Below are 26,434 nucleotides of genomic sequence, written 5' to 3' on the forward strand. Positions count from 1 at the left end.
CTGCTATAAATAAATAGACTTTATTTTCACAATGGTAGAAATTGACTTGCTGTGGGACCCCGCTGAGTAGGAGAAAACACAGGGTTTGTTAGGTTCAGGTTTAGAGAATGCATCACGTAGCCTGGAAAGGGACCTCCTGGGTCATTGCACCCAGTCCTATTTTTGGGTTTAACTGCAAGCTATGTCAGCAACTCCTCAGACTCCAGTTTGAATATGTCTAGAGTCTTCTGCTTCTGATATTCCTGTCAGAAAATGTAGGTTCAGAATTTCTTGACAGAAGTGAATCTTGTGGAGTCTGAATTCTAGTTCAGGGACCGATAAGATTCTTCATGTCTCAAAGTTCCTTGTGGCCTTGAATGTTTAATTTTACACTACTTTTGGAAGAAAATTAAAACATGAATTTTAAAGCATACCATATAAAACATTGTATATATGATTTTGTGTCCTGACTTGGTAAAGGAATGGGTGAGCCTTGTATGAACAAAAGGCTGTTTAGTACTTGGACTCAATAGCTATCATTGATCTGTAAGGAGCAGGCAGGAAGGAAAAAGTGCAAGTAGGAAAGACTGAACTTAGACCTTATGTGGTACTTCATTGGTTTGAGGTAAAACATTTTGACTTAGTGCCATACCTTAGGCCTTGAGCAGAAAGGAGAAACAAGTCAGAGAAAAAGGGCTCTTGGTCATCAAGGGAAAGTCTGACAATTTAGACATGACGTGGTAATGTATTTCCTCCTAAGACCACTAGCTACTTAAAAAATGTTAACGACAAAAAATCCAAATGTCCTATTTTTGGCACTTAAATGAGATGTCGCCACTCAAGTGTAGAAGTATCAGTAACTGTATCTGTCACAAATTTTCTACTTTATGGTATCCTAGAATACTGATTTAAGTGTATGTTCTCTAGGTACTGTATTATTTCTCCTTTTCAGACTATGTCAGTTCCACATCTTTCCCAATCCACTCAGTTTATTTCTTCTTCATGTGTTGATAGGGGCCATGGCCAGCTTTACTGCAGGCAGTTCTTTCCTAGAGCTGGGTCTCAGAAAATCCATGCTGTGGCTGGGGAGGCAGATTCGTTTGTAAAACCTGGTGCTTCCAGTTCTCATCAAGGGCAGAACCTTGCGAGCATTGTGAAAAGGAAGAGAGTTGGATGAATAAAAGCATTCATTTACAGTAGATTATCTGAGACTTTGTAAGAGATGTAAACCCTCTTGCTTCAGCACATAATACAGCTTCTGATTGACAGGGATGGAAGGGTAGAAGGGAGAGAGAGGCTAACAAATGAAAGAAGAGAGAAGCTTGTGCTATGTCTTTACAACTGTTCATTTGCAGCGGTGCTGCTCACTGAAGCATTTTGGTAAAGCAAGATGCAAGAGTTACATGGTCACCAAAGGGGACGAGGGATTACATTTTCTAATTCTGGGTGTGAACTCAGCTTAAGATATTTGTTAGGGTATCAATGTACCATTCCAGACAGGATTAAGATCAATTCATCCCAAACTCATCATCATCCCCAAGAGACTTGTTACCACCATAGCTGTAAAATGACAGTGTTGCCTTTTGTGTGGGTCACACACATCCCCTGTGTACCTCTCTATAAAATAAGAGAGATTAACATGTTTCAGTCGGTGTCAGGCTGAGTGTGGAATGGTTTCTGCTCCAGTGGAAGGAGTCTTATGCCTCTTAGGAAATAACTTGTTGAGGGTTCACTCATTGTCAGTCCAGGCAGCTAACACTGTTTGGATGTCACCTCACATGTTAGCACTTCCAAAGCAGGACATAGCAAGATGATGGGTGGAGATACTAGATTTCTTCCTTGCAGGCCTCACCCTCTGGCCTCTCACCACGCGGCTGACTGGGTCTGACTCGGCCCAGCCCGGCTGCAAGAAGTGGAGAGGAGATGAGATGGATGATGTGAAGAGATTCTGAGAGGCGTCTGCCAGCCTGTTGTGAAGAACTTGTCTTGTGAGAGGAACGCCTGCAGATGGCAAGGTCAGTGAAGAAGGAGGGGGAGGAGTAATGCGGCTCCTGGCCAAGATTCCCCTGCAGCCTGTGGTGAAGACCATGGTGGAGCAGGTTGTCCCCCTGCAGCCCATGGAGGTCCATGGAGGAGCAGAGATCCACCTGCAGCCCGTGGAGGACCCCATGCTGGAGCAGGTGGAGGCCTGAAGGAGGCTGTGGCCCATGGAGGGCCCACTGGGACAGCTGTTCTGGAGGGATTGCACCCCGTGGAAGAGATTACCCATGCCAGAGCAGTTTCACGAAGGACTGTGGTGTATGGGTGGGACCCCACAACAGAGCAGGGGAGGAACGTGAGGAGTTCTTCCCCTGACCATGAAGCAGCGGCGTAAAACAACGTGTGATGAACTGACCGCGACCCCCATTCCCTCTTCCCCGCTGTGCTGCTCGGGGAGGGAAGGTAGTAGAGATAATGTTAAGCTTGGGAAAAGGGAAGGGTGGGGGGAGGTTATCTTGTTCTCTTTCTCATTATCCTGCTGTTTGTAGTAAGAAATGAATAGTTTTCCCCAAGTCGAGTCTGTTTTGCCTGTAACGGTAACTTTAAGGATTTTCTCCCTGTCCTTATCTCAAACCTCGAGCCGTTTTTTCTTATATCATCTCCCCCCATTCTCTCGGAGGGTGGGGGGAGTGAGAGAGAGACTGCGTAGTCTGGTCCCGATCGGGGCTGAACTACGACACTTCTTGACCGGACTGAAGTACAGAAATAAGAGGTTTTCTGGCAGAAGATGGGGAAATGAGAGAAGAGGCTGGAATGTGAAGGATTCTAACAATAGATCTGGGTTGTAGGAGAAATAATCCATTTTTTTTTTATTCGGGCTCTTTTCTGCTGAAGGGTGAAGGCTACCCTAGCAAACAGGGCATATGTGAAAATCACAGTCCTCAGTCAGAAAAACTTCTGGCTTACTAACTAAACCATACAGTGTGGGAGAAACTTCTAAAGCTGATTGAAGTGCAACGTAGATGTATGTCTGTTTCTTTCTTCTCTTTAAATTGTCATTGTACTTTCTTTTAACTGGCAAAACTTTGAATTTAGAAAATGAGTGCGTTTGTTTCACTTTAACTCGAGTTAAAGTTGATTTAAAAATAACCAGCTAACATCAAAATACTCCTTATTGCTTGTAGTAGTCCTTAAAGATGGGGTACTGGAGTACTTTATCAGTAAAGTACCCAGCTCCCAAATTCAAAGGCATTTTAAAAGCTGCTTCTCCCTTAAATGGCATTGATTTGGGAGAAGTGTCCCCCAATGACGAGGGAAGATCTTTGCTAAGTGGTCAGTGATGTGTTTATTAAGGGGATATCTGCACACCAGAGCATATAGGGTCATTCTCTGTGATTTCTGAGATGTGTGCCAAGCATAAGTGAAAAATGATAGAAATGTGTACGTGTAGGAGAGGGGGATGGAGCAAGACAAAGAAAGATCTGCAGTGCTGGAACAGAAGCAGAACTCTTACATTCTTGCAGGCCCTAGGGACTCGGTTGCGTCAGTTTACGTTTTCTAGGCCTGTTTTGCAGAGAAAACAACTTTTTTTTTTTTTTTTAAGAAAACCCTTATAAATGGAAGTATTTTTTCTTTGGTTTACAGATTAGTGTTGTTGACAAAGTACTCATGAGTTGCCTCCAGGTTGTTGCTGTAAGTTGAAAGCCACTGGCAGTTTTGTCTGTTAGGGGATGAAACTGCTTAAGAAAGAAGAAAGAAAAAAGGGAGAGGGGGAAAAAATCGAGAGTTTCCTAGGGCGTGGTTTTAAAATGCTGTTTCCATGCTTTGCACCTGCTGAGAAATTAGGATTTAAGCTATCCTCAGTTCCCTGTGGCTACTCGCTGACAGTTCCTGTTTTGGCAGCCTCGGAGCAAACAGCATGGAACAGCTTTGATTCTCTTTCGTCTCCCCTCCTTCCCATCTGTTGCTTTGCTCTGGATCATGAGGTGTGCCAGCCTCCTTGCGCTGGGAAGGAGATCAAGCAGAGGCTCCTCAGCAAATGCTGCTGGAGTCTGAGGCCCTTGTAATTGGCATTATCTGCGGTGTCCCAGGTAGCAGCTGAGGATCAATGCAAACGGAGCAAACGGACACTTGGAGCCTTTGTGCTGGTGTGAGCGAGTTGCTGAGAAAAGAAGCTCTGTCCTGCAAGTTTCTTGCAATCTCCTTGTAAGGCAGTAAGAGCATTAGTGTTCTTTGAGGCTGGTGCCTCTCAGGAATCATTCTGAGAGTTCAAGTGATGCAGCCAGCGCTATATATTTTTTTCCAGCATATACCATACTAGGACTAATGTCAGCTAAAGACAAAAATGTATAGAAAAGGCTGGTGTGTGTACACGTCAAGCTGAAGGCAGAGAGAATGTTTCTTTCATTTTTTAATAGTTAAGCCATTTTCTACCAAAGCTGAGAGCAGAACTGCAGCTAGGTGTGAGCCAATTCAAGGATTCTGCCTTTCCCAGGAACAGTGCCAGGTATGGGTGACCAGAGAATAGGGGAGATACGACACTTCCTTTATTAGCTGCATACTCATGATTTTGAAGTGTGATTTTGAAATTCTTGTAATACATGAACTTAAAGGTTTTATTTCATTCTGACTGCCATTTTTGCAGAAATGAAGGTTCCTGTCCTGCTTATAGGAGTTTAGAAAGCTAACTATTAGGAGTTTATAAAGCTCTATTACATAAACACAGCTTTCCAAATCTGGCTGTACCTTTCAGCAATGAAGACAGATTTTTTTTTTTTTTTTCCCCCTGTTGTAATATTTGGTCCTGACCATTTTTTTTGTAAACTGGACAAAACCAGTAACAACCTTTTTTATTGCATTGTTTTCAGGAGAAAAGAGGCTATCAACAAAGAACAGTCTATTTTGCAACATTGAAGTGATTCAGTAAGAATTATTTTGAGAGATGGAACTTAAAAATTACTTGTAACTCTCTTTCTCTCTTCTCTCTAGCCTCCCCTATTTTTATCTGAAACTAGTTTGATTTTGAGAGTACAAAATATATCAAATTAATCAAATCCTGAAAGGGGCAGTGCTACACGTGATGCGCAGTGAAAGTGGTAGGAAATTGCTTTAAAATAAGTAAAAGAAAATACTTTTTAAAAGAGTTACTAATGAAGTATAGAAGAGAATTTTTGATTAGTTTCCTCTAATAAGAGATCAGATGGAACTTGCCACCTTTTTAACAGTTTCTGAAACTGGTACTGTAGTTACTACAAATTTAATTTTTAATATTTTCATGGTACACTTGTGTCTTCTAACAGTGGCTTTTCTGGTTACTGAAGGTTCAAATGGCACTTTTTATGTGTTTGTTTATCTCTGACTGTACCTCTGCTTGATATACTTGTGAAATAAAAAGGAAATGAACAGCTCTTGTAGTTTCCAAAACTGTCATGCTGAAATAAATCATAAGCATAATTTGGGAAACTTGTCAAACTGTAATTAGGATTAGTTTTATTGAAGACTGTGTTGTAGTGGTTACTAAGCAAAAGATAGAACATAATTAATGACAGGCACTTCAAGTCACCTCATATTATATGCCTTTTAACTGTTGATTTATTGATGCAAAATTACAATGAGATGGCAATGCCTGCCAGTTCAGCGTATTTGGGTGAGCCATTCAATCACCTCCAACATATTTCCTATGTGGGCTGGCAGACACGGCTCTGCATCATGTGGCTTCACTGCCAAGGGAAGATAGATGTAGCCTGGAACTGTGCAGGCGAGTGCTGCTTCAAATATGTGCTAAGTTGGTGTTTTTCCTGAGCACTCTTCTACTTCATCAGCACTAGCTTTGTTCGTGTACCTATACAGAACCTTCGCATAAGGAGTCAAGAAGAAGCAAATTACAACAGAACCGCTCTTTTAGACACATACTGCAAGGAAGAAGAAAGATCAGTGCTTCAACCAAAGTTACAGACAGACTCCTGCAAATTCAGTAGCCTACTGAAAATAAGTAGACCTCAACTGAGTATGAAGTCTAGGAAGTGGCAGGTAATTATAGATTTATGTCAACATCAGTGTTCAACCTTCAACCTCAGATCTAATCACAGATATATCTGTGGTTTTCTGATATCCTTTGCTGGAGGAAGAGAGAGGGACAGAAAATTCAGACCTGCAAGAAACCAACTGAATAAGTGAATCTATTCACCTTCAGTTGAAGATTACTACTCAATAGTCCTTTCATTCAGAAGAAACCGCAAAATACTTCCCAACTGCTTGCAGCATACTTAAAACCTTCAGTACAAAAGGTAAAAGCCTTGCAAAGAAAGCAAGGGATACCAAGAAGTCTATATCTTCATTGTACCTGTATTGAATGGAATTTCCCATATGAACTTGGTAAGCTGATCATAGCTCATTGAATAAACTAGATTTAAAAATACTATTGACCTGTGCTTGTGTGACCTAGGGGAAAGTTCCTGGCATGTCAGTGTGATACATTATCAGGGTAGCAAAATATGCAATTGCTGATACTGCATAGGAAAGGCTGATAAAGCTGTTACATGGGCCAGTTTTGAGGATTGATGACACTACTACTTTTCTCCACTCTTGTGTGGAGTCACAGAAGGTTCAGCTCTCCAGTTTTCTTTTTAGTCCCTTCCAGCATCCAAACATAGTAAATCAAGGTACACAAATACACCTAAGGGTGGTGAAAGGCAGTGGTCTGATATGGGCAAAAAGGGAATAAAGGGTTTTGATCAAGAGGGAAGCATCACTGAAGTAGTAGAAGAGGGGAAGAGTTAACAAATAATATGAGCTGGAAGAGATGTAAGTGGAGTTGGAATTGGAATTGACAGTGAGAGTTGTGGGGAGGCCAGAATGTCTGGTTAAGTTTGAATTTTCTGCAGGCCAAGTGGAGAAGTCATTACAGGCATTCACGTGCTTGGAGATGCGCTCTCTTAGCTATGATTTCAGCAGTACTATTGTGATCAGACTGGATCCTGATACAAGTCAAGATATTCCTCTGACTCTGAAAAAACACTTCAAGAGGTGGAATCACTTGGAGTGACAGCCTTTGCCACTGTCAGAGGGACTTCTACTGTATAGACTAGGTAGCAAAATTCTGTGATAGTTTTTGTTATGATGAGGGTTCCTTGCCTTTCTTCATTAGTACTAGAATATATTTCTGTAATCCATGCATGCCTGTGTATTGTAGATTGCATAGAATTAATTCATTGTGTTTAGATATTTGTTTTCAAATTAAGCTAACCCATGCATTTATTATACAAGATAATTAATATGAAATTATGAGAGAATGTCTGTAGAAAAAGGTGACTATCTAGGATATTAAATACCAAATGGGTGAATGTACTCTTCTGAATCTTAAGGTGATGGTTATTCATCTTTTGTCTGATGCTTCTCAAGTTTTCCATTGATTACTTCAGCTACTGAGGTTTGAAAGGGCAGGTTATAATCCTGTTCTTCAACACTCCGTCAAGCATATTACTCCATTCACTGACACTTATGTTGTCACTGCAACACAAATATTCACTTGTAAATGAAAATCAGTTCCTTGTGTAGTGTATAGCTGTGGCAAGAGAATGTACTGAGATCATGTATGGTAATGCAAAGTGCAGTACCTTTCCTGTCATCTTTGAAGAAGGATGCATTTTACTTCTTCTAAACAGCTACTGAAGCTTTGAAGAAGAAGAAAATTGGGAGTGGAATATCCATACAGGACTAGCCACAACTGTGGATTTTTATTCTGGATAGCCAGAGGAGCTTCAGAGCCTTTGAAGGTATTAAGCAAAACCAGCCTGGCTCGTTTTAGCTCTACTTGAAATGCAGACGGGGGAAAAAGAAATCAATGTTTGCTAAATAAGAGAGAACAAAATTGACTTTAAGAGTAAATATCTTATTGAGAAGCATCAAAATAATAGCATGAAAACAAAACAGACTGTCCTGTTATAGAAATACTATAATGTGCTTTTCATCAAGTAAATCCATGAGATAAGGAAAGGGTTTCTCCACTGATGTAATAGCCATTGTTTAATTTAAACCAGTAGATTTTTAATGCTTGCAGGAAGAAAGAATCCCCCAATTCTCTTTTGTTTTTCTTCCTCCTCTTCTGCATCTCTCATTTGCATTCTCAGATGTTGGTGAAGTGTTAGGCTTTGATCTTCCACATACTTAATGATTTGCTTTAAGCAAGTCCTTAGTCCTTTTGAATCTGATTTAAATTTGAACCAACACTGTTATACATTGTTCCAGCACTGAAAAGGGGCTAGGAACCACAAGCAAACACTGTTTCATTCAGGCTGTTTTATAGTCTGTCTTTAGAAGGAGAAGATGATGTCTTCAGTGTAACAGAGAACTTGGTTCATAGACTTCAGTGTGAATCTTGCATGCTTTCCATGCAGATGATTTGAGGACTTGGGGTGCTGGCTTATTACTAAGTTCACTAGAGGACTATTGTGGTCCTCTGCATGATATTATTAAGATTTTTAAGAATACTCCCATGGTGCATATTTAGTTATCTACATGGTCTGAACTGTGTTGTTAGGAGCCAGAACAAAAAGATTTTCTAGATTCAAGGACTGTTAAATCCTGATCCCATACCAGTTGTTCTTTTGTGCCTTCTGTTATACTGAAGATCTAGCAGGTTATTCTCGTTCTTCTAATAGACTTTGCAATACTTATTTTGTGCAAATTATTCTTACATTTTCTGAAAATAAAAGCCTTTTTGCTCTTTCATAGTCTTCATCAAACATTACCGATGCAGCAAAATCTTTAATTGGATTCTTTTTCTTTTAAGTGGAATGATCAGAAATTGTTTTTTCTGTAAATAATAATGAAGCAAGATGGTGTGGAAAAATTATGATTCTAAAAGAGAAAAGTCATCCTAATAGAAACACTTTAAAATGAAACTGTATTGTTTTAATGTAAATTATTCATAGGTTATCAAGTTTAGATGAGGTTTGCGAACTTAACTTTGTTATGGTTCTTTAATATAACTTTAATATAAGTTTAATGCTTAAATCTGTGATGCAGGGAATGAAATTCTACTCAGGGAAACCATTTTGATTTCTGCATAATTGGAGGAGTTTATGTATTCAGTGGGCTAGTAGTACTGAGAGCAGACGTTTATCTCCATGACTTTGTAGTACCACATTTTAACATGGGGTGTAGACAAGATTGTACTTGGACAAGCAGTGCTCTTTTAGGAGAAGAACATGCTGCATCTGTTTTAGTCTCTTTCTTGTTGCCAGTAAAAGGGCTGATCAGGAAGGTTCTCAGCGTCTGTTATCTGGTAGGTGCAACTGGTCATACTGAATTTCTGTCTGCTTTACCTTCACTTTAGTCACGTTTCTTTTTTTGTGGCTTCTTTTGCTAGTTCAGCTAGTTCAGCTGCTGTTTTTTCCTTCAACATCTTTGATGCTCATGTGGTCATTGAATTTCTCTTTGTCACTGCCTTTTGTGTGTATAGTTTGATCTCAAAGACAACTTCACCATGTAAAGCTTCATTAATCTTTGAGCTACAGTTCTCCCAAGGTTATATTCATTTCCAGAGTTCCTGAGAACTTCTCTGCAGCCCTTCTGGCCATGTAAAGTTCTTCAGAAAGGCCCAGTGCATGAACATGTAAAGTGTTGACATCTCTAGTTAATAACCAAACAGTTGCTGGAGTGAGTTATTTCGGTACCTCGTGAACATTCCACCCCTTCAGTGGTGCAAAACAGCTTTTTTCTTTCCTCTTGTTCTATGCATTGAAGATACGCAAAACCTTATTGGAATGAGTCAATATTCCTTATTGGAATTACAAATGTGTGCTAGCAAGATGTGTTCAAATAAACGTAGCTAAATCATGAACTCAGGATTAAGCCTGTGTTCTCCTTCTGCATTCATTTGCTTACTCTTTTTCTTCATTCTCTCAAAATGTTTGTCCTGTTTGTATTCATAGTCCCTTCAGCAACATTTCCTCAGCTTCTAGGCCCTTCCTTACTGGCTTTCTCAGACAAACTTTTCATTTATTTGACTTGTTTCTCAGTTTGTCTTTCTCATCTGTTTCAGCGGTGTCTCTCAAGCCTTCTGGCAATACTGTTCAGCTTTTCCCACTGCATTTCTTGGTAGTTTGAGGCAGGATCTTTCAGTTCCATCAGCACTGAATCTTCACTTCTTCAGAAATAATCCAGTCTTTTTTAGCTCAAGCTAGTGCTTTTCTGGTGTTCCAAGCTACCTTCTTAGCTCTCTGGTCATCACACTGAAATTTGCAAAACGCAAAATATCTGGAGAAGAAGTAGTAATAGCCTCTTTGTTTGTCTGAAGTTCTTATGGTTATACATGAGTTCAAAAAAAAAATAAATTATTTCATTTGGACATGACAAGAATTGCATGTCTACTCCAGAGTAGCACTCTGAGTAAAACATGCACACTTAACGGAAAGATACAGCAAATATATTAGTAAAAATATACAAAATGCTGTTATTTAAAACATAATTTAAATCAGATTTTTTTTAAGTTTAAAACAGATTTTAAGCATAAAATATTATCTTTTGAACTCAGATTCCAAGTTGTAGTGTATTTTTGAGGGCCTGACTGACTTGTGTTCTTTTGTACTAATTTACATTTGAAGTAATTTTCAGACAGTTTACTGAAGTCTTAAAGAATGACAGACTACTAAATTTGGAAAGGTAGTTTGCTAAACCCCATAAAAAAAAAAGAATGATGAAGTATTGTATCAGTTTCAGGTAGTTACAGCTTCCTTTGCTATTGGAAGAATAATTTTTTGTTTATGTTGATTTATTCTCTTTAGTTCCATGACTTGTTCAACATGGAGTTGAAAAATCAGGAAAGCTGACTCTCCTTTTTCAATTTATGTTGAAGAACTAGATTTGAGGGAGTGAGATTTATTAGTTCAAAAGTCAAAAAGGACATACTGAAGGAAATGGTTTAATTCATACCCTATAGATAGCAGCAATGAGTGATAAATCAACAGAATGGTTGTATTGCAACTCCACATGTAGGTAGTTCTGCATTACAGATTATTAGATGTTGACGCTATTGCTTTATTTGTTATAACACTCTTGTTCCTGGGTCTTTATTATCCTGCCTGCCTTGACTTCCCTCTGAGCCTATTTCCTTATCAAGAGCTGACCCATACTGTCTTAATGTGCCTGGAGTGAAGTCCCCAAATGAGAATGCTGGGTTGGGAGACTGTGCTAGAAGAGAGAGGTCATAAGAGGAGGACCATGCTCTCAAACTGCAGCGTCGGCTTGCAGTGAAGTCTCTAGCATGGGGTGGAGTTCCTATGGGTCAGGTCTCAGCCCTAGGAAAATGAGGTTGGTAAAGAGTACAGAGAAGAGTGAAGAAGAGAGACCCTGGGTCCACCCATAGCCTTCAGCTAGGATGCATAATCTCCAGCATTAGTTCACCAAAAAATGCCTCAGAAGCAATGCCTTGCATACGAGTGTAAATGGGGAAGTATGTTGGGTGCATCACATTAGATCTAGGATGCCCTCTCTGCACAGATGTGTGTAGAATTTCCTCTTCTGACCAGAACATGGACTTAGATTGAGTTCCTACCTGTAATAATTTTGTCTGGGATGCAGAACCACTTACCACTAGAATTCCCTTTATCTGGTCTTTCTTCTTCAGCTGAAACGTAATAATAACATAACAAGAACATTCAGATAACGAATTCACCAATTATTTAACCAACTTTTTAACTGTACTCACAAGCCAAACTTTGGAACAGGGTACAATTAGTCTCTGATTTTCTAAAATTTGTGAGTTTACCATAAAATACTGGTATTATGCTTACATGGAGATGTTTAATTCGTTGTGGTTTCTCAGGACTGATTGCTTAGGGGTTTTTTTTTTTGATTGCCTAATTACTTTCCTTATTTCTTCATTCTTCTAGGGAACTGTAGAAAGAGTGCCTCCGTCTCTCATCAGTACTTTTCTGGAGTGACAGCAATATGCTACCTTGGCTATCCTGCCCTAAAAGCATTGATTACTTTCTGAAAGGCTTCAGTTCTCTGGCAGTCACAGGCCATATTTTCTCTGATAACAACCTTTTTGTTGTTGGTATAGACAGTATGTAGCACTGGATTTTATTCCCTGCCTATCCATCAGTTAATCCGTAGCACTTGTCTGATTTGCTAAAATTAAAACAAGGATTTGAACAAGGATTCATACATTTGTAACACACACACAAAAATCTCTGTTCTATCTTTTGAATAAAAGGAGAGATTTTCTCACCTTTTTTTTTTAAAGAAAAAAACCAAGATCTCTTTGAAGCAGATTATCTGTGCTATATTAGAGAAGTTCTTTCTGTGCTTGAATATTGACTTTCAAGTTTTTGTTAGTGCCCATGGCAGTGGTCTCTAGTTTTAACCGTATATTAGTTTCATGCAGAAGTGTTTGTACCCTGATGGAATGCACCCATGAATACTGAGGGAGCTGGCTGATGTCGTTGTGAGGCCACTTTCCATTATCTTTGAAAGGCCATGACAATTGAGAAAGGTACCTGAGGAAAGCAAATGTCACTCAGTCATGGTTGACTAACATGATAACCTTCTATGATGGACTGACTGGCTTGGTAGAAGAGGGAAGAGCAGTGGATATTGTCTACCTGGACTTCAGTAAGGTTTTTGTCACTGTCTCCCACAAGATCCTTGTAGAGAAGCTGATGAATTATGAAACAGAGGAGCAGACAGTGAGGTGGTTGTCCTTGCGGTTTGCCTACGGACCTTTGTGCGTTAACAGCTCTCTGTACTTCCACTGTGTGCTCTTTATGCCTTTTTTTTTTTTGGTGTAGTTTTAGCATGGTAATTTTTTTTAATCTTTTCCAAGTTGTCCAAAGCCTTTTGCCACTCTCTCTTCCTGTTTTGTTTTTTTTTTTTTTGCCAGATGAAGTGTTACTGAGTACAACTTGATACCCTGTCTGTGCCGTCACAAGATGAATGCATAACCTTTTCAAATGGCATCTGCCAGATTTTGTGCATTCATCTAACATAGAAATATTTGACATCAGCAGTCTCTCAAAATATCTCCCCTTATAAGCAATAGAAAAAATGTTCCAGTTTTACATGGGTTCTTGCTTGTGCAAAGGCAAGGGAAGACATAGCTCCTTTGTGTCGTCCTACTTGTTAGATCCTGCAGTTGTCCTACTGTGCTCTCTGACTTTGAGAGCAGTGAGGCTGCAATGGGGATCAGTTGCTGCAAGCCCACTGCTGTCCCAAAGCGAGTCATTACTGGTGTGTTAGCATTACTGGTCTCAGTTATCAGTCAGTAATGAGCTGCATACATTTTATTCTATTTAGATCTTTTTATAATACAGGTAAAGACTGATACAGAAAGTAAGCTCTAGTGGAGGTCACATTACACACTGAAAAATGCAAATGAATTAACAAAGGGAGGGGGAAATGTTTTTATCCCCTCATTGAAGTCATTGAAGTCATTGAAGTAAGAAGCTGCTCAGCAGCCGGTTTAGTATGGAAGATAATTTTTAGTCTAACAAACAGACATTTGCATATCTAAGGAAGTGAACAAGCACTATTAAGAAAAATGGGCAGACTGTATCTTGAAAATGGGGGAAACAGAATGAGTCAGGATGCAAGATTAAGTGTGGTTAGATGCCAGGAACATTTCAAAGGTGAGGCTGGTAAAAGCCTCTTGGGATTTAACCAAGGGATGTGCAGGAATATGATGATCTAAGGGGGCGTGGAGCAGTGCACCTGAAAGTGCTCCATGAAAGTTCTTCTCTTGCAGATGAATTCTCAGACCAGAACTGCTGATTAATTTTTCAATGATAGGGAAAACATGAAACATAAGGTGCACACAAGGACCGGAGCTGTGATTGCTCACTTGTTGGTGCCAGCTCAGTGTGGATGTAAGTCTGGATCAGTGTAAACACATTAAGCATAGATTTTGTCTATTTGGTGGTAACTTTCATAAGCATTCGCTACAGCATTGTCTGTTTTGAAATTTATTGATAAAATTTGTTACTAATGTTTTTACCTTAATTTGGCTTAAATGTGATTTAAGAGAACTAACGAGGCATATTTTAAGCAAAAGTGTAGCGATTGTAAAATTACCCAGGAAATAATAATAGGAGTTGGTGGTGGTGTCATCATCCCCTTTGTCAACAGCATATACTCGCTCCATTGGTGAAGGGAAGAGATTGAATCCATCACCTTTCCAATATTTCTTCCCCTGCACTGAAGAGTGCTTTCACTTGTCCAGGCTGTCACTGTGCGTGCAGCTCCGCGTGTTCTCTGAGCTCTGTATGATTTCCTGTCTTGGATTTCTTTTCTGGAGGGATATTGGATTATCAATCTTACTCACTGTGTCAGAGATCTGTCTGATCTCTATAAACTTTGTTCTGGACTGAATGACTCCTGTTGTTTGTCAGGCTCTGCTTTTCCTTCTTTCTGAATCTCCTGGTAGTCTGTTGTTGAAGTACTTGTCCCAGGTCTGTCACAACTTCTTCTGTTCTCAGCTTTTGTCAGCTCCTTGCTGAACTTCAGCAGTAAAGTTCAGTATCAGTCAGTAGCCTCTCTTTAGTGTGACACTTTTCTTTTGTAAATTCAAATTAAAACCTTTTCTTTCTAGAGTTTTATTTTTATGTCATTTGCAGTGTTTTTCCATTTTTGTACATATTTTCATGTTTGGATTCTACTCTCTGAGTTAACTGAAACTATTAAACACTTAAAGTATATCTGAAACCACGACTGTCAGAAATAAGGTTACTTTCTAATTATATCTTTCTCTTCACTAGTACCAGTTGCTTCCAGGTGCAGAATGAAGCACTGTTTCTATCTCTTCCCATTGTTTTCCATGCCCAGAGAGATTTTCAGCTCTGGTGGAGGTTTCAGCTACTCTACTTTTCTTTTCTACTTATTTCTTTAATTCCTTTTTTTTTTTTTTTTTCCTTCTGCTAATAAACATGTAGGGTTCAGGAATAACTCTGGGCCCAAGATGCTAAAAAAATGCCCTCTTTATACCCTCTTTATTCATAGACATATTATTTCCTACCTCTGCATACCAGGATGTGGGCTGAGCAGAGCCCATTGCTCAGCCTCCCTGTGCCAGGGAAGCGAAGCTTCGTAGAGGTTCAGATCTTGGCACTGCATTTTACTGTGGGAGATCTGGAGTAACTGTGTAGATGAGGATGATTTTTTTCTGTCACAATCTTGCACACCTGCTATTTAACTGTGAGTTTTCACCTGTGATGGGTGACTGCACAGCACATTGCTGGCAGCCTATGCCCCAAGCTGACCTGGAACAGAATGAAAGAGTAAATTCACATAGTTAAATCTCTCCAGGATATCTAAATGCACCAAGAATTTCAGCTTTGACTTTCATATTTTGGTCCCACTGGTCCATTGGAATGTTCCTAGCAGCCTCTTGTAAGGGTGAATATGAATTCTGTGACAAGACTTAGTATAAGTGGTTACATCCTGGGGCACAAGTGGGGATAAGAGAGTATGGACTTGCATGAGAACAGAATGAGTCTTCTGTTATTCTTGTTTCTCTAGAATTCAGAATGATGGAGGGGGTTGTGATATGTCACAGAAAGTTTTTGATTCTTGGTGTATTAAATAAACTTATGAGTAGATTATTGTTTTTATTATTAAGATAGTAAAATTTTATCCTGATCAAATAATTTGCATAAGAACATAAGATAAACTTTATTTTAGAGCTTCGGATAAACAGCAAGATCTAAAAACAGTATCTCAGGAGCTATCCAGGGCAGTCCATTTGTATTTCTTCATCTTACTGGAGGAGAGGAGAAGATAAATAGATACAGTCCCCACAAAAAGGTTGCCTTCAGATGTAGTGCATATGATTAGCTATATTGTAATTTCATTTCCAGGTGGAATATTGTGATACATGTTTTTGAGGTACTGGTAATATGAAATAATTGCCTATCTTCCCAAAATTCCTGTTTCTGCTTTCACTGCTAAACTGTGCCCATGACCTGTGAATATAATCTCACTTTAAACCAAACATAAAAGAGGTAAATCTGGGTATACGTAGTGTTGTACTAATGGAAACATTAATATCTCTATTACTGTGATGCAAAACAGTTTTATATATGGCAGATGAAAAGATTTATTTTACCTTATTGTTATAATACTTAAGTAGTATGGATTTCTGGAGTTTTCTGTGTACCTGCGCCTTGATTTTGCAGTGAAGGGAAGGAATACGGCAGTGGCACCTCATCATCGTCTTTGCAGCAGTATTCATCCTGGAAGTGCTTGGTAATCAGTGGCGCGTTGTTTTCAGCCGTAGAACCCTCATGCTCTGTTAACTGTGGTGGTAGGAAAATGGCTTTTGGCAATTTTCCATCATGTCAATGCTCCTAGTATTTACGTTAGAAACAGTATTTATGACGGCAACGAAAGTCTTTCTTGTTTTTTCCTCTCTCCAGATCTTTTGGAGTTGGGACTTGGAACGTATTTTCTCTGTTCAGCTGTTGTGTATGTACTCTAAGGGATGCACATACAGTACTAGCCCTGGGACTTTGAGTAACAGAAACCTGAGTTGATTTCAGTCTCTGTCTCGGTTTGTTCTGTGTAACTCTTTGTTCTAATAAGTCTAAGAAGAGTTTAGAATACCGACATTAGACTGAAGGCTGGGAAAAAAGATTTATATTTGTAAGGAAACTTTGTGAAAGATTTTTCTTTTTTCATTGTTTACTACTGTGCAGCAATTCATAATGATCTGTCCAGGTATTATTTAAAAGAAGGGCATTGTTCATGTAGAAATCAATACAACCAAGATGATACATAATTCAGCCTCAATGGATGATTGCATTCATTTTTCATTATAACATTGAATCATTTGATATACTTTGACATAACAAAGCAGTGATCTATAGATTGGGGTTATGAAAATTGAAAGCAATTTAATAATATGCATGTCAAATAAAATCAACGGGTTTCTATTTTATTTTCTTAAACTGTAAACTAGCCATCACTAAGTGGGAAGGCTCAGTTCCTTGTAAAAATAGCAAAGTTTTTCTTCCTATATTACTGCTTATTCTCCCCCATTACCCTCTCCAGCTTTCTCTCCCACATTTTTTTTCCCTCTCGGATCCTTTAGTGTTCACATTACATTAAACATCATCTATTTGTATCAAACACTCTGGAAATCCATCCATTGTTTATGTCAGTTAATGTTAAGTAATACTTTGCACAGCAATAAGAAGCAATAAAAACCCCAGCAATAAACTGCTGTGTGTCAGTGATTTCTCCTCAGGGTCTGCAACAAGCCATTTGATTTGACTGAAATAATGGCAAACAGTTTTAGACCTTTGCCTTAACTCTGCAGGCTAATGTCCATGTGAGTTGGTAAGAGTAAGGCTTACAGAAGGATGTTGGTGGTGCAGTCCTAGAGATAAAAACTGATGGATGCCAAAACAAGCATTTGGGTAAACAGAAATGTTAGTTGAAGATTTTCCATCGGGTTGTCATCCAGTTTGTTTGCAACTTCTGTGTGTTTGAACACTGCGTATAGTGAGAGAAGGCAGAAGAATACTATTAAGTTTAAATAAAAGTAATAGTTAAAATACAGCTAAGTTAGGGTACCTAGGTCCTAAGTGGCAAAAGTAATTTACTGAAATGGTTTAGTTTTCAGGAAACATGTATTTAGTATTTTCTGAAAATCAGGCATCTCAAAGTGTCTCAAGGTGAACGTTTAAATCCATCAGTTATTTTTTTGTTCTCCTGTTGCAGTCAGTCGGAGACCTTCCTGTTGGCTTGAGAGAGCTTCCATCAACCCTTGGATGTTTTTGGTTGTAGGTTTGATTTTTTTTTTTTTTCCCTCCAAAGAACTTTTTTAAGGAGGGGCTGAAGATATATACAATGAAAACTTGGATTTCCAGCACAAACTTTGCTGTCGTATACCAAGCAAACAGTGCAGAAAAGAAAATTTTTCGGTAGCCAGTTTAGATATTTCTTGTAAGTACTGTGATCAGTAGTTCTTTATCAGTAGAAAATTTGGGTATGTTGCAATAACAATGTGGTTTTTAACCAGAGCTGTCACTTTTTGTGGCTGGCTTGTTCCTTAAAATCTGCGTAAATCATTAAATGATTTATGTTTAATTTAAATAATTTAATTAATTAATTTAAATAATCTAATGTTATTTATTAAATAACAGTAAATGGTATTCTGTTACAGAAAAGCATCTTCTACTTATTCTGGGTAAAAGGAATGGCTTTGATTAAAGAATCTGAGTGGCAGAAATATAAACCCCTTTAGTAAATAATTCTTGGTTTTGTGCGACAACATTAATTTAGGAAATAGCACAAGACCTTTAGAGAGATTTAATAAAGCTATTTATTGCATTATGCAGCATTAGGAAAAGGCAAACCCGTACTTCAGATTTTACTTTGTCAAGACTAAAATAAATGGTATTAATCCATGCTTTCTCTTAATTTGTTGAAATTGTCAAAAAAGTAAAATACCTAGTAGTAAGAAATCTATATCTGAAATCTTGAAGAAAGCACCTCTGGAGAAATTAGTGAAAATAATGTTGAGAAAGGCATGTAGGTAAATTCAAATTATTTTTGTAGTGTCATTTTTTGTAATAAAATAAGGATTATAAGGGAAAAACCATGGAGTTAATGGAGTGAAAAGTGTCTCTGTGTGCCTCCTGATTTTATTAAGAAAAATATATTTGTAAAGATGCTTGGCAGAAAATTCTTATTTCTCACTGTGTAAGTTGCAGTGTTTCAGGGCTCTCAGATTTTTTTTTTAGGAGAGTTATGTATGATAACAGAAATTTTGCAGAAATTGTTCACACAGTGGTTTTTTTTCCCTATACATTTTTCATATCTGTAGTAAGGATGTGTGTCTGTTATACCAGTATCTCCATCAGACTTCAAACTGAGGTGGTTAAACAAAATGGAGTGATAGTGGTGGAAAAGGTGCTTTGGTGGTTATAAAAGAGCGGGATAATAAAGGGCGGGGGAAGGACCCCCAAGTTCAGGGTACTCTTCGTGAGAGAATTGGATCTTATTTTGCATTTTATCCTGTTCAGTTCTAATCCTACTCTCATTTAAAGCAAGAGTGATGTTCCCAGTTGTGTGGTTTGGGGAATTTGGTGGTTTTTAAGCATGTCTAGAAAATACTATAACTGACTAGGGGAAAAGGAAAAAATAATAACATTTTTTCAAAGCACACAGATAGTAAGTTCATAGATAAAGTTAGAAAACATTGAAGGTGCATTCTCTTTGTGACCAACTTAGGTGTTAAATTGCTAATTTCTGTTTTCCACTGTGATGATACTTGTAATAATGTCAGACAATTATATTTTGATGTAAGTGCACATAGTTATGATGCCTTGATTAAACGTTTGGAAATAAAATAAGCTGTTGAGCTATGTACAGTTTTTGTAGCTTGAAGTCTTTTTCATGAGATTGACACAGAAAGGGATTTTAAAAATGTCCAAATGCTGTCCTTGCATTTGAATAATTGCACCAGTGTAGTATGTTACTGTGAAGTTCCAACACATTTTTGTCCTGATGATTTTCCTGGTGATTTTATTTTAGCTGTGTGGTTTTTACTTCTTGGTCATGAATTTAGTCTCTGTGAAGGCCAAGAGGTGGAAACCCTCTATTATTCCAGCAGTACACAGGACTCCACACTGCTATATCAGGAAATCTCAAGTAACAGTTTTATGATGTATGAGGATATTATTCTCTGCAAGCAATAACACACATTTCTATTTCCCCAGCAGTATCCGCATAATCAAACATTCACAAGTGCTTTACAAAGAATTTAATTAAATAGTGTGCAGAGTAACTGGATGCAGTGTGCACACAAGCTGTTATATATTCAGTAGTTCACATTTTGCAGTTAGTGCAGATGCTTTTGAGCAGTACAATGTGTGAATGATATTTCTATTTAAACGTGCATCATCACCCCTCCTTTTGTACCTTGCTCCTTAGAGCACTAAAACCTTAACAGATGTCACCTACAGGAGCAGAGGATACCATCCTCAGTGCTCTAATGGTGTAATAAACAGAGGGAAATACAAATTCTCATGTTGAGACTTGAGCATCAAACATTGTTCCTCTGAAATAAAATGTTTATGACTCCCCAGAGAAAGATATAGATTATTGTCTCTTTTACCACAAAACTGGATGTGTTTGGAATTTTATTTAAACGTAGTAGATCTTTGTGGAACAATCAAGACCAACTACTGAAGAATTTAATTTCTAAATTAACACCAGGACTGGACATTCAGAGTTTAGATATGGACAATGAGAAGAAAAATATTTCTTATTTTGTGATAATGAGTATGTTCAGAGTCCATTGTGTTGGTTGCTGGAGATTTAGTCTCTTCTTTAGCATTAAAGTGCAATGCATCAGACCCTGCATTAGGAAAAGGTAGGAGTTCATACGTGTTCATACGTTGTAGTACAATTCTTAATTAATTCAGCATTATTGATATGCTCATGTCAGCTGCAAGGATTAGCATTCTGGAAACCAATGGGGTTTTCTATTACGTTTTGTTTTGTTTGTTCAGAAAAGCCCTTTAAGCATTAGCTGATGCCTGAGAGGAGTTTCCAGGCTTGCAGAGGAATGGGGCTGTGTTGGATGAAAGTGATTTAGAATATCCCTCTGCGGTTGTCTACCTGCAAGGCAGTTAGTTGTCCATCAGACTGGAAAGTTTTAGTGGTATGTCAGTGCTATAAAGTATTGGTCTAAACCAGCAAACCAATACCAATGACACAAATAGTGAAAATCTAAAATTAGTCTCTAAAGGTGTTTAGTATGAGACCTCACCCTAGTTTCCCAGTTCCACAGAGTTTATTCCAGTTTTTTACTGGCTAATGCTGACAAATTTGTCCATTATGACTGGCAAGAAAGACCAAAACCAACAAACAAACCCAAAGGAGAGAAAGGAAACAAAAGAATCAGTTAAAAGTAGGGAGCCGGTTTTACTTTCATGCTAGTTCTATTTAAATATCACCTTGCTCATTTGAGGGGAGTTGCTGAAAACATAATTGGTGTAAATAAGAATACAGTCTCTCTGTGTTCTTCTTCTGAAGATGCCTTTTGGAAGAAAGTTTTATCACTGTAGGAGAAGCTATGGCTTTCTTTACAGAGTTGAGAATGGGAGAGATCCCTGTTAATGAAGATTGCCCTTAACTTCAGTGATTTCACCCAGTAGCTTGTGTCCTTTTTTCATCCTCATACCTTCTTTGTGTAGCAGACAAGAGTTTTTTCATTTTGCATGTCATTTATAAAAAAATGCAGTTGCACTAAAAAATTATTACAGTTCGAGCTTCAACTGAAGAAGAAAAGGTAACCATGTAATTTTGAATTTACTTGCATGTCTAATCTTGAACACTACGTTTTGGATTTTTATTTTGTTTAATTAGGTTCTTGTTCTAGCGTCTGCCTTTATATAAAATATTTCTTCTTTACCATTTGTAGTATGTCTCTCTTTGTAATTTGGATATTTTCAGTTGGCTTGTATTTGGAAGTAGCTGCTAGACTCTCTCTCTGCTTCCACTAGAAGTCTGGGATTTTTGTGCTTCTTGCAGCAGGTCCTTTATGGGAGTACTGGAATATAGCCAAGTTCTCCATTCCTGGTATTCAGTGACAGCTTCCTGTGAATCCTGAAGTAGAGCTGCTGCTGTCAGGTTATTCTCCAAGCCAGTTCTACCGCATGTATCAGCAAGCCACACCAGACAAACTTAGGAGATGTGACTGTGCTGTGATAAAATTTAGACTGTTATTTAGAATAAGCAGGTCAGAACTTTTCTTCTTTAGGTTAGGAAGTCAACCCAAACACCTTTCATCCCACCTGGGGAAGTACCACCTAAATATACTTGTGTTAAATATACTTATGTTAACTGCAAATGAACTAGCTTTGGAACCAGAAGTAATACAGCCAAATGAGAGGAGTGTGACAGCCAAATTAATTAAGAAGCCAGGCTAATTAGTTTGACTGGAGGGAGCACCATGCTGATGTGACAGTATAGCTTCCAAGATTCTGGCTGATTTTTGCACAGGTTGCACTGGGCTTCTTGTAGACATACAGGTTGTTTCTCGGCTCTTTCAGTTGTTTTTGCCATGAAGCAGCATTGTGTATTGGTTTATTCCCTGTGTCAATTTACCATAATTTTAGATTTATTTCCAGAATCATAGTCAATTTTAGTTCCTTCTCCATCTTCTCCAGTAAGATATTTCTAACTTCTGGATAGACATCGTAATATTATCTTGTTCAACCTCATGCTACTGAGACAAATTCCCCCCCACCTTTTTTTACCTGATGAAGGACCTTTTCATCTTCTTCCTAATATTTTGTCACTTACTGAATACAAAGCTGAAGTAATCCTCCTGAAGTTGTGTATGGCACTGTTGTTTCAGCTTTTGGGGCTGAGGTGGCTGTCAGCAGTCCTGTTCTCAGAGGATGTGTGCTAGCAATAGTGCACGCTGAAAGATGCCTTGTTTTCTAAGAACTGGTGAATCTGAACAGTGTCCCATCTTTCTGGTTGTTATGAAACAGTATTTCTTCAGTGCTCCCCTGAAAGGCCAATCCTTGCATACAGTTTGATATGCAAAATGTTCATAAAGGAGTCACTTTAATGAAAAGATAAAAAAATACTTGTGGTAAAAGTCTGGTTTACTATGTTGATATGGTATAGTAAACATGAGAAGCAGTATCAAACCCAGAAGAAAATCAACAAGGTATTGTAAATAAGCTGGATTCTCTAGAGAAAACTTCAATTAAATATACTAATTACTGTGTTACAGCAATAACATGGTAATCATGTGTGAACAGATAGTGGCATAAGATAAAAAAATGAGTATTTTGTTAATGTTTTCTAAGTAACAGTACTAGAGTGCTGAAATTAAGTTTTGGTTTTTTTTTTTTTACATGTATGTTATTTAAAATGCTTTTAGTGATCATTTATGGCCTTACTTATAATAGCTCTTCAGCATAGTAGCTCCCTCAAGGAGTTAACATGTATTTTTTCTGTTTCTAGATCTGTTAGCTGTGCCTAAGCATCCGTATGCTGCTATGGAGAACTGGGGACTGAGTGTTTTTGTGGAGCAAAGGATACTGCTAGATCCAAGCATTTCTTCTATATCATACCTACTGGATGTCACCATGGTCATTGTACATGAGCTATGTCATCAGGTATTAAAGGTGTTCAGATATTTGATGTTAATGTCAGAAGCTATGCATTCCTTTTCGAAACTGAAACTGAATTTGTATTATTCATGTAGACAGTTGCAACTTTTATTGTAACTGGAGTCCAAACAATATGGAGATCTGTAAGGCACACCACTACAATGTAGAAACTGAGAAGACTCCAAATGGAGATAGAAGAGAAAATTAATAGCAATGAACAACTTCCCTGTCTTCTGAATGATTATATTCTGTGTATTTATTTGTGAATCTGTTCTTTGTGTGTAGACTAAACATGTTGATAACTGTGGAAAATGGCATATTGCTGATCTATAGCAGATTCGTGCTGAGTTTCATGTTCATGTCAAAAAATGTTTTGGCTGAAATAAATTTGGTAGTCATCTTCTATCACATATACACGTACTTCCATTTTCTTTTTCTTTTTTTTTTTTTTTTTTAAATTTGGTGTTGACCCTCTGTTCACTGTTGGAGATAGTTGAGTCTTTATGTGTATAGAAACTTTTGTATCAATAAGAAAACTTTGTAACAAACCCATATTACAATTTCTTTTATATTTCTACTATCTTCTTATCTCAAACTAAACACATTACAACTGTTTAGTAATATTGAGTTGAATGCAAATGTTATTGAAGAAATTTGCTACAGGGGCAGGAAACCCTTTCTTGCACTCATAAGAGGCATAATCATAGCCGTCAGGTTAAAATGAATGAAATCCTACTGTGTAATCAGCATGGCTTACATCTGTGACAGTATTCTTTAAAAGGCAATGCAAATTCTTAACACTTTCTCCAAATAAAAAGTACCATATAAAAGGGAGCCTTTGTAGTGGAGTTCTGGTACGTGAACCTGGAAATAATAGTGTTTGGTTCATATTCATGTTTCACATTAAATCTTTCAATGACTATGAAGTCCTCAACTACAACATGAAATTTTATTGAAAGTTATTACTGGTTTGTTCTCAATACAACAATCTGATTTTGTTATGTGCTCTGTATTGTGCAGTACAATAGAGTAGTGCACTGTTCAGCTAGAAAAATTACAGTGCCTTGGAAATCAGGTGTGGAAAACACATATTAGGTCATCAAATCCCAGCTCCTGTTAGTATTAGTTACTTCCATGTGGTACGTTTTGTAGTATCAGATTCAGTGCTCCTGCTTACAGGGTTACGCCGCTTCTCTTGAAACCTTTTGATTAAATCTGATGGTCAATAACCTTTTCCTAGCGTTCAGCTTAAGTCTTCCTTTTTCCGAAGTCATTCCATTACTACTAGTTGTTCTTTGCACCGCTTTAATAATTTCCTCTACTTCCAAAGCAGTTTATATTTCAGATATGGGCAATTATCACAACAGTAACTTGCCAAGTTTTTTTATTTTATTCTCATTGAAACTGAAGCCTTTTTACATTGTTCTGGGAATATCAGAGGATCATGAAGTGGGTGAAAACTGTATTTGAATTTATTTTAGGGTAGCAATGTGGTCACAGAGGACTTTTAAATTGCAAATGAGAAGGTTTACGTGGTGTCCGTGTTGATACTACTTCCAGGCTGTTGGCTTAATTAAAATTATCTTCCTCCATTCATATTGCTCCTGTTTCTGTTTTAGTACCATGCAGATCAGGTCCTTGCTCAGCTGCTTCACTGGATAACTAGACAAGATAGAAAATATTGAAGTGGAAGAATGATTTCTACTTTAAGATGCAGAATTCAGTCACATACAATATGGATTGTTCATCTGCAAATCATGTTTACAGGGAGAAACCCTTCAGAAATACAAGCCACAAAACAGTGTCTAGCACCTCCATCATACTATTGTCTTTATTTAGCTGTTTTTTTCTTGCTTTTATCTTACTAGACTCAGAAGCCCCTCAAGGAAACTTTAGCCATGGATAGCATAGAGCAGGAACTGTAAACAATACTAGCTTAGCTGAAAATATATTGAACTGAGACCAGGTTGGGTCCAGCATCTCTTGCCTCTGCTATTTAATTGTTAATTGTTCACTGTGTTTTTAATCCTCTTTTGCTATGCATCATCTCGCTTGCTCATGTGGGATGGCACGTGGGTATTCCTCCTCTTCACTCATTTTTGCACATAGAATAACAGAGATTAACCAGTATAAAATATAAAAAACTTCTCGTGCAGCCAAAAGTAGAATTCACATCTCCAGTTTTTTATTTATGGAATTTCTAAAGTTTCAGGTAAGAGGAAGGAGAACTGTCCTAAAATATGTTTTCCTAAAATAAATTTTTTTTTTCTTTTTTTTTTTTTTTAAGAATTGTATCGTCCTCTTTTAAACCCATGACTTTAAGACTTACAGAACATATTTGAGCATGTAGCAAACTGACCTATATAAGACACTTGTTGCTTAGAGTAACACAGCAATTGCTTTGCTAATGTTGGTTCCAAGACTAGAAAAAATGAGATGAATATTAAGAATTGGGATTGCTACCATTAGATACAACTGTATAAAATTGGAATTCCCAAACCTTCTGGGTATTAATGCTGAAGCACAATATTCAGGACAGATAGAAAATAAGAGACAGCATTGCAAAAGGACAAAGAAATTCTGTGGTTGTAAAAATACAAGTAAAAAGCATGTAAGAAAGAATTTAGCACTCAATTTCTTCATAACTGACTTTGTAATGCTTGACCAGACATTTATTTTAGGTACGTGTTTTAGGAGGGACACATTAAAGTTACATGAGTCTACTCATTTTGTAAGTTGCTAGTGCTTGATATTTCGGCTTGAGTGTTCTTTTAGAACATTTTATATATTTAATTAAAAAATTAATAATTGGAAGAAGGATTGTTTCAGCATAAAAGCTTCTCCTCCAAGCCCCAAAACACAAATGAGATATTCGTCAAAACACTTCTATTTCTGGCAGCTTAAGTTGATAGCTCAAAATAATTACCATAATTTATTAAAATAATTCTATTAAGGTAGCAATCAATTTTATTTGCGTATCACAGATCTGTCCCATCTACAGCCTTTGAAGAAGAGCCATTTGAATTTATGCACCGTGATTTTTTGTGATAGTTTTCCCACCTGAGCAAAAAACTTGGTGTGACAGATTGAGTTAAAGAGGCATGAAAGCAGAAGGAAAATTAAAAATTACCAAATCGATGTTTTTAAATAATCTATGAAGAAAGCGTATAGAAGAGAGTGTCCTTTTGGTGTGTCTGTAGAATAAGTGTGTTCTGCATGTCAGGCTGAACATAATACCTGAGGGAGATGAGACATTTGTGTAATCAATACATTTCAATTCATTTTTCTTTTCCAGAATGAAAAGAAGTAATGATCTTCACTCCAGGCAAATAGTGTCT

At 37.8% G+C, this 26,434-nt stretch overlaps 1 protein-coding gene across 1 annotated transcript in view; it reads left to right on the plus strand.

The window, feature by feature from the left end:
* The window catches only part of TRHDE (thyrotropin releasing hormone degrading enzyme), a 212,520-nt gene that overhangs the window by 58,900 nt on the left and 127,186 nt on the right, over positions 1-26,434 (plus strand). Inside the window, exon 4 of the mRNA XM_086740041.1 lies at positions 22,948-23,102. Within this exon, the coding sequence (XP_086596167.1) occupies positions 22,948-23,102 (155 nt within the window). The remainder of the gene's footprint in view (positions 1-22,947; positions 23,103-26,434) is intronic.

This window comes from Chlamydotis macqueenii, chromosome 1 (assembly GCF_036417535.1).
Source record: "Chlamydotis macqueenii isolate bChlMac1 chromosome 1, bChlMac1.mat, whole genome shotgun sequence".
Taxonomy (NCBI): domain Eukaryota; kingdom Metazoa; phylum Chordata; class Aves; order Otidiformes; family Otididae; genus Chlamydotis; species Chlamydotis macqueenii.